Source organism: Gavia stellata, chromosome 11 (genome assembly GCF_030936135.1).
Source record: "Gavia stellata isolate bGavSte3 chromosome 11, bGavSte3.hap2, whole genome shotgun sequence".
In the NCBI taxonomy this organism is placed as follows: domain Eukaryota; kingdom Metazoa; phylum Chordata; class Aves; order Gaviiformes; family Gaviidae; genus Gavia; species Gavia stellata.
The window spans coordinates 23,927,399-23,939,455 of NC_082604.1; the positions used below are offsets into that span (position 1 = coordinate 23,927,399).

A 12,057-nucleotide genomic window follows, 5' to 3' on the forward strand; every position below is an offset into this window, starting at 1 on the left:
CTTCTGTGACTACTCCTCTCACCCTGGCAGTACTGATAACATGAACACTCCATAAAATAGGGATTGGTAATGAGAGGCACAGATTTATAGCGCAGCACACAGATTAAGCTGAAGTCAAACGGATGATATTTTGCTAAAACCTTTGTTCCTGATTTAATGCTTCCAAAGCAAATTATTTACAATATGAGAAAGACCCCTGTGTTTGCACTGGAGGGAGGTAAAGACTTCATGTGAATTTGGGCTAATAAACAGGAATGCCTTAGGCTTAGGAGTGCTGCAGGGAACATCGCTAGCTTCTGTGGGAGGGAAAGGTTCACGTCAAGTTTATTTTTATAAAGCAGCATCCACCTAGAAATGAGCACAAACTAAAATGCTATATCGTCTGAATTTGGTTGGCACTTGAAAACTCATTTTTGCAGAGAGCTCTTGTCTCCAAAAAAGGCCAAAACAGTCACAGACATGCAAAACCTGTCAGACTTTGGGGAGCACAAAATTTATGTCTGAACTTGGCTAACATTCTGCCCCACCTGGTCACCAAATCCCTTCCATGTACCTCTGGTTCCTGCGAAAAGGCTCGTTGTAGCCAAAGAAGGAATTTAAGCCTAGACCTAGACAGGGCTTAAGGTAAACCCAGTGGAAATGTGGGGAGAACAGGTTGAACCCCACCAGAGCCCATGGTGAGAGCAAGCAGCCTGTTAAGTTCATCTGGTAAAGTCAACACTCACCAGATCCATGCTTTTCTAGCAAACAGCGGTTTCCTGAATAGAAATAGGGATTATTTCTCATAACTTAGCATATCTGAGGAATATTTGGCTCTCAGCCAGTGCTGTGTAACCAATAATATGCCCAAGATAGCAAATGTGTCCTGCACACACACTATTACAGAATCCACTGTTAACTCTGCATAGAGCAGCTAATATGCCAAAAATAACATATGTACATATTATTTGAATTATCCATTGCAGAGCACGTTGCAGGAAGCCTAGTAAATTTAGTTGTTCTTACCTGACATCTGCATTCATATTTAGTAGTGAATGATATATTTCCAATATGTTTTCTAGCAAGTTATTTACACAAATCTCATTAACAAGACAGGGGTTTTGTATATAAGTCCTGCTCTGCTGACTGAAATTGCATACCAAGATGCCAGTATGACTTTGAATAGAAGCTGGAAAGTTATGCTGCATGAAATCATGTCATTGAGAGAAAATCCTCTCTCTTTTTATTCTCCATATTGACTTTTTTTTTCCCTCTCCACTGAGAGAAAACCACCATTAACTGGTTCTTTGTTAGCTGGCTTCCTGCAGTATTTTTGATAGTGCCTAATAGTTGTAAGGACTGGATTACAGTGTAATATACAAAAAGTAGTTTGTTTTCAGCCCTGTGTGAGGCTTGCTATCAGGTTTTGAAAGTTATTTGCAGAAGTAGCCTTCCTTAGCAGACATTTTCTGGGATGCGGTTAGTGTTCAACTTGCCAGGTGCCTGATGTGCAATGCAGTGACGTTACCAGGCTGATTACTTGGATGGCTCTGAAGTGAAGGCATCTGGTTAGGACTGTTGGCTAGTCAGAAGAAAAGGCACTAATTAAATATTTCTTGCCTTTTCAGGTTTGTCCCTCTGATTAGCCACTCTAAAAATCACTTCAGGGAAAACCACAAAGTTATGTTTAAAACAGAGAGGCATGATTAAACATTCCTCTGCTAACACAAAAAAAAAATAGAAAAAGAAAAAAAGAAAAAAGCAAAGCAATCAGCTCCAGCAAGGCTAGCAGGTTATTGCTGTATTCAGACTAACTCTTAACCCTTTCAGTCTGGCAGAGGAAAGCATGAGTGGTCTCATAGAAGTTGCCAAAGAATCTCATTGCCACACATCATTTGACCAAATTTACTTGGTTTCCCAAGCTAAATTTGCTATCAAATATGTATCTACAGCCACACATGTAGCTGGATATCTATTGGGCATCTCCGTCTTTAAGGCAAACCATATTCCTGAATTTAACATACCCCAAACATACAGCAGTGATTAGTAAACTGTTACCGTTGCCAGTTTATTACACCTGAACCTTTCACCTTGTTTTCAGTGAAAACAGTTCCAATGTACAGATCACCAGAGCTCTAATTTTATTCTTCCAAATTACACACATGCTAACTAGGAAGCTACCTTGATGATCAGCATTTCCACTGGTCTTTTACCAGAGCCATGGTGGGTTTGGGGGGGATCTTTTCCTCTCTTTCTTACTAGCTAATGCCTGGGAGGTCTTTATTCATAAAATTTCCTTGCTTGCTACTGCCAAAATTAAAGCCTTACTACCACAACAAGATCTATGCTAAGTTCACGGTGTCACAGACTTGTTCTGTGACCTTTGGCAAAGTACTTTATCACAAGCACTTATACGACTGTGGTTTCGGCAATATATTTATAGGGTCCTACGCATTGTAAGAGAAACCTCCTTTATCAGTGAAAGAATAACATAATTAGTGTCAGTTCACCACTAACACAAAAATTGCAGGTAACGCTTTCATTCCTTAAATTTCAAATATATCCTTGGTAACTCTTCGAATGGGATAACTCAGTCTTCTGAAGGATGCATACTACACGTACACAAAACCTGCACGACAGCCTCCACTTGTAACAAGAGCCCCTATGAAAGCACAAATATCCTTTGGCAGGATTTTTAAAATTAAATATTATTTCTGGAAAAATATTCCAATCTACTGATGGGGTACTCTCAGGTAGACTAAGTCTGAAAGTAAAAAATACTGTTAGATTTGCTAGCTATGGTAAAGGACATGAAATGGTACATTGTAGGTTTTTTAACCCCAGATTGGCTGTAAAGCTTCAAATGTTGAAGTTGTTTTCTTCAATCTCATAGCCTCTATAACCTTTAAGATATTGGCAAGATTTCTGCAGACAAAAGCTCACCAAACTCTTAGTAAAGATGTACCCCCAAATTTCCCAGTTTGGAATTAAAATAAAATTCTGTAACATTCTGTTTCTGGGAAAAGAAACCCTCAGTGGTACAAAATGTAACTGCCTCTCCAAGCTCCCATCTATATTTGAATGTCCTTGTGGCAAGACCTTAAGGTATTCAGAGGAGTGAGATGGAGCTGCTTTTACCTTTTACTTAAAGCACTCCAAAAAAACACCAATAGCCCTTTTTGATCTTCAAAGGTAATGTTATTGGACTGCAGACTACAGCAGGATAAAGAAAACTCGCTTCTGCTGGGTGAAACATGAAAATTGCAAACAAATCTCCTCCCTGCTCATTATGTCTGCATGGCGCAGCCTTTCTTCTTCCCTTGCTCTCAGTCCAGCAGCGTTTCCCAAAGTTACAACAATCTGTAGCTACAGAGGCTCCTTTGGATCCCTAGGAAATTTTCCTTTTTCTCTTCCCCTTTGAAACTCAGATGCGAGTCTTTCTACAACTCTTCTCCACATCCCCACTTGTGCTGCAAAATCCCAGCTCGCTGTCTCCTTGCTGCCTAACTCCTCCTCTGGGAACTTCCCCAGTGAGCTTTCTCAGGCACTTTCTGGCACTGCCTTTGCCTCACCTCCCAAAAACGCTCAGTCAGACTCAATATTCAGTGGGAGAGAAGACAACGCAAGGAAACAGCCCTTCTGCTGCTGCACAGCCAAGTCCTTTTATCAGCAAGGCCAGCAAAACACAGTAGAGGGTGATGAAATGCACACAAAAGGTATCATCTCCATCAGAGCTTGGAAAACGATGACGTGTTTTTCAGGCTGCGCTGAGATGGTTTGCCCAACACAAACCTTTTCCAGTGGTGTCTATATTGCCACCAAAAAAGTCCCTTACACCAGTGAGTACATTTAGCTGTGCATCTCACTAATACCAGACACCAGGGCTATTTTGTATATTCATAATTTTTCTGCTTCACACAGAAGGAGCCATTTCTGTAAAATTAAGTTGAATCTTACTTTTTGTGCATGTTGCTGTTGTTTGTATGGAACTAGTATGGAGGGGTCTATCACAAATGCATTGATCCACTGCAGAAACGCTACACAAAAATCAGGAGAGAGTTTGGGACATAAAAAGTATACAACCTAGATGGTCCCAAGCACAGGCACATCCCTTTAAAATATTACTCTGATTTTGTGAGATTAAAGACTGAGTTATTATTCTTTTCTTTGAACTCTTACTCTGAGATGTCTTAGAGAAGACCTGGCAGAACCCAATCTTCACTGTGTTTAAACATATTTTCTGAATCCTTATCTGTTCAGATATGGTTTTCAGAGACTCATGTCTTGGTTTTTGTCAAAGATAACTGAGGGGTTTCGCAGGTCTAAACATAACTCTTCATATCAGCAGTAAGACTCGAAGAAACTTGAATTGAACACTTTATACTGAAGGGATCCCTAAATGATTCCTTTCTTCTCACAATCATTCAAGAACTCGAAAGTCCAGGGAGTAGCTTCAAATCTCTCATTCCCATAAATTTAACAGAGGTCACAGCATGGCCAATTCAGCTGAAAAGTGTTATTACAGAAAAACTTGATGATACTTTTATGTTCACTGATGTGAACATAATTCTCTGGGTCTTTTAGCTACATATAGCATGTCTTATCCATAGAGACACTTCAGCAGATATATACGGTACCATAAGCAAAGTTAAAGGTGATGAATTCTCTGATTTATAACTTTGACTGATAACAAGATGATAGAAAATCTTAAATGTATGGGTGTTATTACACACACTGTGTAACTTTGCTCAGCAGAGAAGGGATGTGAAAGAAAAAATATTTATCACAGTTGAACTAGGGGAACACTTCCTTGAATGAACCTTGTTGCCTGTAAAGAATTGAGCTGATCTCTAACCAATGCACAAAAAAATCTTAAAGATAGGGGTAGCTTTGTAGGTGCTAAGTATGGCTGTGGGTCTATAATCCTTCCCGCTTTTAAGGATCACACGCAGGAAAAAAGATGCATATATAGAAGAGCTTTTTTTCTTGACAGATTTAATCTTCTAAAGAGATCTCAAACTGCTGAGTTGACATTGCACCTCCTAAAGATCAACCACTGGATTTTAACTATGTAGGCACAAGAAACTAATCATTATAACTAAACTCATTAGTGATGAGGAGCTAGACAAACAGGCCAGATCTTCCTCCTTCCATTTTAAAGCTTTGGTGACCGGCAAAACTGGACTCACGTGAGAGTCCCTTGCTTATACCCCATTTAAAGCAGAGGCCGCATTCACCCACATTAGGCTGTAGTTGCATATCGGAGCCATAAGGGTCCTCAGCACTGGTCTCTGTGTGATTAGAGAGTTTAAGCACACAGCCTAGATAAATATTAATTTGTTAATCTTTATTAGACATCTACTTTTAAAGCTGATTCATAGTGAAGTCGCTTAGTCAGATGAAATCATTGCACACTAAACAATCCTGTTAAGGATGTTTATCCAAGCAAAGGACATTCAATTGCATTTTCATTAGTAGCACTATATGGTTATTGTCCTGAAAGACTAGGCTCTTAGACTTAATCTATTTGTTTACAGTTGTATCTAATTGCTTACAGTTGAATTTTCTTAAGAACTAAAAGCTAATTTTTACCACTCTTTGACACTACAAAATCAGGTTGCCTGTAGATTATTAAAACAAAGGTTTGAGGACCAAAGGCAGTCCTGCCCAGTTTTGAAGCTCTGCCAGTGCTGAGGACTCTCCAAAACTTTAAGGAGTTGTGTGTTATCTAATTCTAATAATGTGCATTATGAAATAGAACATTATTTAATGAGAAAGTCACTGGCTGTGATGAACAGCAGGCGTTTTATCTATCAGGAAAAGAGTATTTTTTAAACAGAAAATATGATGTTTCTCTCTGCTAAATTCTAAACAGCTCAAGAAGATGGGAAAGATGATTGATCTCATCCTGTCTACCCTCAATAGCAGTTTTCTGGAAGGACAAGTCCTCCCATTAAATAAGGGGAAGAGTTGCTGGTTTCCTTGCCTTGTATCACTCTCTGCTGTCCTACTCATGGGACAAAGGCAGCAGAGCCTAAGGCAGAGTTCACCACTGGCTTACAGAAATAAATAAAGAGCTGTCTGAGACTCCTCCTTCAACCTCCATCTCAAGACAGCCATGGATTTCGGGAGCCTGAAGTTTAGCCTTTATTTTTGAAAATGGGGAAAAATATAGTTTCTTTCCTAACAGTGCTTTTTAGTTCTTAGCTTATTATCTGCTCTCGACTCTCCCTTCTGGGAAGACGACACTGCATTTTATATTATGTTTGCATGTATTTGTACTGATTTTTGTAGTGCTAACTCTAGTTGAAGTCAACATATATTTTACCTAGAAGTCAGTTTTCTCCATTTATCAGTTATGAAAAGTATTTCTACCTAACAAAAAGGTGTGTTATAACATTAGTAAATAACATTTGTGTTTCTTGTAAAGATTTGCAGTAAAGGTGCTGCTATAGAGAATACTTCTGAGCCATCTCCAGAAGATATTTCCAGTATCGCCAGTTTTATTGAGACAAAGCTTGTAACCTGCTACTTAAAACTGAAGAAGCCTGATGATGCTCTGAATCATTCGCACAGGTAAAAATAAATATTGATTAGATACGCAGCTAAGACTGGAATCAAAAATTAAATAAAGACTATGAATAAATCCAGTGTAGGAAGAATCAATCTAAAAATGAGAGAAGAGGAATCAGTAAAACACAACTTACACATGGCACTGATGTTTGGATCGGACTAATTCTCAAGATTTGAGACATTAAGTTGCAATAGCCATGTATACATTTATTGCTTTGATAATGCAGTAGGTAAGGATATTGCAGGTGAGTCACATACATAATTCAGGGCACCCTTAAGATTGAAGCTAGACAAATATAAACTTGCTCAGCCTTATATGACAGTAATGATATTATGAGCTCTTGATCTTTTTCAAGCCAGATTAACTCAGGGATGACTTCAAATTATTTTCATTACATGATTCCTTCACAGGCTCACTTGTGATCCACATCAAAGACCAGCACCACCAGCAATGCATAAAGAAGCCAGAAACAAAACTTTCACATGGTAGAGATGAAATTCCCATTAGTTTTAGATGAGTTAGGATTTTGCTGGGTTTGTGCTGCCTTTAATTAGCATTCAGGCATAACGATAGTTTCTGTTAAGCGCATGCATGTCCTGCCAGCAGCACTTCATTACTGAGGTCTCTTGTTCATTTTTTCCCTTGTTTGAGATGTATTAGGATGGACACTGCAATTAGTGCAGGGTGAGGATTTTTTCATACAATCATCTCAAATGAACCTAACTACAAAAGAGTAGTTACAATAAAAGAGGAGGCACATGCTCATGCCTAGTGTACAGGAGACAGTGGTGAAGAATAATGTGTTGGTATAGATACGCAATGCCATCACGGCAGCAGGTTCATTTAGCTACATGCAAAGTCATGGGAAGTCTGAGAATCCTGGCTTAACGAGGAGGTCTTCGTCTCCCATCCCCGCTCTTCCCCACCCTTTTCCCAAGCACTTTTTGTCTGTAAAGCTATGCCTACCTAGGGCCTATCCACATTGTGGGTGTGCATCCTTCAGACTAGTTCCAAGCACTGTCTGGGTTGGGGGCCTGAATGCTCATGAGTGGTTAGAGAACAGGAGGGGCTCTCCCAGGGCACATCTAGCAGGCACGCAAACTGTATTCCTTTCAGGTGGAGTATTCTGTTAGTCGAGCCAGAGCGCAGGAAGTGGGGAAGACTGTGAGATTCCCATTAAAAACAAAAATAAATAAATAAACCAGCCAACAAAAAAATGCACTCCTCATGCAAACTAAGGACTAACCACATTTTTTCATGGCTTCTCAAAGACCATGTTAGAAGAGGGGAAAAAAATAAAAATAAAGTTTGACCAGACTCCCAACTTTTACAAAAATTGTAATGATCGCTCTCTTATTCTAACTGTGATTTCCAAGAACACTAAAATAAGGAAGCTATTTGGACAGTATAAATATAACTAGAACAGGAAATACTTTTCTTTACCTCCTTTAAATTATCTTGATTTCAAAATAGTAAGATATATTGACTCCAGTGCTACAGAAACTAAAGCCTCTTCAGGCGTGCTTTGGTTTCAATTGTCTTAAAGCAGAAACCATGACCTACAGAAACCTGTGACCTAAAGATAAAAAAAATGCAGTCAGATTGAGATCACTGGAAAACTGAAGTAGGGAAAAAAATCTTCACTCTTCTTTCTTATATATAATTATAACAATTTGTTCTTAACTCCTTTAGCTACATAGCACAAAGAAAAGTGGCAATTAGTAATGCCTATTTTCAATTTAATACATTTAATAACCTGCAGAATGGGAATAAATCTACTGACCATGGTTGTCACATTGTAAAATGCAGGAACTGATACAATAGTACACCAGTAAAAAAAATACTCTGAGGTATAATTAACATAAAAGACAAAACTTGAAATATAATCAATAGGTATATTTTTCAAAAAGAACAAATAAATTACTCCGAGCTCTCCTACTAAAAATAGCTTACTGCCATCAGTTAACTAGTGCATATAGAATTTTTGTTCCCATTGAGTTTTTATGTCATCATCATATTGTAATGGTTTGCTGGTAATCCTTTGGTATTAATCATGAATCCAAATTAAAATATTCATTTCTGCATTTATTTGCATTTACTGAACTATTCTTTCTTTAATTTCATGTAAATTTCACAGCCTCTGCATTCATTTCTGAAGCCTTATTAACCAAAAATCAACTTTAATCTTCTCACACATAGTTGTATCGAATATATAGAAGTGGGTTTTGCTAGGAAAAAATCTTACAAAATATCACAACTAGATAAATAGAGAAAATAGAGAAAAATTCCAGCAGCTCGGTTTTAAAAGTGTTCAAGAAAAGGCATCTGCAGGGGAATAGCTTTCCCATTCTTTAGAAAGGGAAGGGACTACAATTTATATCATCACCTTTAGATCCTGTATGAGAAGCCAAGTCTGGGTCCTCCTGAAAAGTGGAAATTGTATTCTCTCATTTCTTAATATCAAAATTTAAGGCTGCCTTTAGCACCACTGGCACAGCTGAGGACACTGGCTGGGTTCTGATCATTTGTCAGGCTGATACAAGAGATTTACCCTTTGCAATCAAACACTATTAAAACCACTTCTCATCCGTCACAGCTCTGAACAAACGTGCCATGGATTGACCTCACCAAGCAACATCTGCAGTAACCTACTTGACCACCACTTTTCATCATAAGATAGCCATCAAAATAATTCCTAACTTGCAGTCGGTAGCTATAAAATGAATCACACACTATTTACATGCCCTGTGGTCCTTTTGGCCCAAGCATTATGGCATACCAGGGTTTAATGATCTTAATAACCCCATATGGCTTGCTGAGAAATTAGATTTTCCCTTTGGTTGCAGAAGGCAATTTTCAATTATAGCAGATGGCAAAACAGTGAAGGTCTGAGAAGTCAAGAACTGACTAAGAAACCTCAGATTAGTACTTAGGCCTTATGTTGCTCAGTCTAATGTCAGCGGTTGAATTTTTGCCCCAAATGAAAACAATCTTGAAGCAGAGCACAGCATTTCAGCAGAGCAGTCCCCCAATTACGCCTGCTTTTCAGAGGGCCAGACCCAACAGAGAAATCCATAAAGCCACAGTCGCATGGGGAAAAACAACCCACAGTGCATCACGTACTCAGCTCAGCAACTGTTAAGATTCAATTTTGTTTGAAATTGGAGAGAGCGATGCTGAACTCCATGACAATTGAAGATGGAGGATCCTTCAAAACATGATATACACGACTTTCTCAATGAGACTTTATATCCCCTTATAGTTTCTTGGTTTATTTTGCTTTTTTCCTCCAAGCAAGCTAAAATTAGTCTACATTGACACCATGTGACTTGCTGTTTGCACATGGGAAAGTAACACAGAACGTTTCTGTTGGAAATACGCTGTTTGCCACAGCGCTTACGCTTCCTCAGCTGCTACGGTCCTCACAGCACACAAGATTTGAAGAATGACAGACACATGGCTTGATCCAGTTGCCTAAACGTAGGCTGCTGTTTGCAGAGATCCTGTACGTGGATCAAGCACTAGAAAATGTGGAAGAGGTTAATATCACCTACCTGGCAGCAAGTGAGAAAAAGCTTTTTGTTTCATTTCTGCCTACTTTTGCTTACTCCCTGCCCAGCTGCAGTGGGGCTGCTGGTGCCATAGGATTCCTCTGGAAATAAGCTCCTCAGCAGGGGAACAAGGCTGCCTGCCATAGGTGAAAAGTCACACCTCTTCCCCATGGGATTGCCATCATGCCATAGGAAGCCCACGGCTGGTGGTGGGAGGTTCACTGGGAAGTGCCATCTGGAAGGATGTTTGCTCCCTGCCTCCTCCCACAGCACCCCTGGGCTTCGCTCCCTGCCCTCCTTCCCTCGATCTGGAAATCGTGGACATAAGGGCTGAGCGGAGGAAGAGGAATCAGACATTGTGGCATGTTTCTTTAACATTATCTCTAAGTAATGCCTGAAAAAATGTGTTCATGATAATGAGGACTGCTGTACAGAGCTATTCAAAATCTTTGGGGGTTAGCAAAGATTTTCCTGTGTCCTTGCAGACTCTGCTCCGCAGCATGACCCGTTGCCAATTTTCTCCCTCCCTCCCTCCCAGAAAGGCTATGCATTGAGAATGTAATAAATCTGTAAAGCGTTTTCTGCTATGCCTTTTTATGTGTTGGTGGAAGGCAGGGCTCCCTAATGCCTCCTGCACAATTCATAGGGAGACACATGAAGTCGAAAATAGCACCTCTGTTAAGTAGTACACGATTGCTTTAGCGAAGACTTAACAGAGGGAATCTCTTATGGAGGCACAGTTGGGGGGGAAAAAATAATCTAAAACAGCTGAAGCCTCACAGCTTTAATTCTAAATCCTCTGCATTTTTCCCAGTGACTTTTCAAACACTTACAAAAGGTTTAAAATAATTGCTAATAATCAAGCTTTATGCAATATCTGTCAGGAAAAAAAGGCATCTCAAAACTTGGTCAGTGTATTATAGACAGGATAAATCAGGATTCTTTAATCCAGATTAATTCAGAACTTTCAGATTAAAGATTCAATATTCAGCTACTTCTTCATTCCCTAGCTTCTTTATTTTGCACCTTTTAAATAGGACTATATTAAAGTAAGTTGAAGAATGACATTCTAGTTAAATATTAAATAATAAAAATAAATAATGCAATGATGCTATGGTACAGTAGGTGAATGGGGATTAAAATGGAGACAGAATAGAAGAACTCAAGAAGGACATAGATTATTAGGTCGAAGTAGAAAAAACAAGAAACATAATGGCTGATGCTGCTAATCTGTGGGAATTCTGTAGTGTAATGTGTACTTTGCTTTAAACTACTCTCCTAATCTCTTTACCTCCTCAGAAAAGGGAAGAAAAAGAAAGAGAAGAATTAGCAGCACCTAATTACTTCAGCAATTGTGTTAGGCATATTGCAATATACATAATAGATGAGATTGTATTAATACTAAGCTATTCCACTGAGATGCTCTGGATAATATAAACCAGAAGTACTCTTAAAAAATAATTCCTTCTCATGCAACATTTCAAATATTTTGATGTACTTCAACTTTTTACTACTTTTTAAGTGAGAAATGTTTTCTCTGGATTCTGGTTCTCAACTCTGAATCATATGTTATTTCCAGGTTGTTATATGAGTGATATAGTTCCTATTTTATGGGCTGAGACTTCCTCTATTGCGGTCAAAAGCTATACTCCCCTTGACTTTGATGATGTTATATTGCAAAAACTTTTATCTATACAACGTGTGGTGGGATCCTATTTAGGAAAGGCATATTTGGGAAAAAAAAAATGCCCTGGAAGAAATACAGTTCCTCGTAGAAGGAAAAGCCTAGCAACATTGAACTGTTTTATAAGAGTTGAGATACATGACAGCACTCCTAATGGCATCAGAAAATTTGGTGGTCAAGAAAGTGGTACTTGTGCAGCTGGAAAGTGAGTGGGTAGTACATTATGCAAACAAGACAGGGAATGCAGATTATTCTCCACTTGTGTTAAG

The 12,057-nt window shown here is 38.9% G+C and overlaps 1 protein-coding gene across 1 annotated transcript in view; it reads left to right on the plus strand.

Annotated features, from left to right (window-relative positions):
- The window catches only part of SPATA16 (spermatogenesis associated 16), a 98,549-nt gene that overhangs the window by 26,034 nt on the left and 60,458 nt on the right, over positions 1-12,057 (plus strand). The window contains 1 exon segment of the mRNA XM_059822873.1: positions 6,410-6,555. Within this exon segment, the coding sequence (XP_059678856.1) occupies positions 6,410-6,555 (146 nt within the window).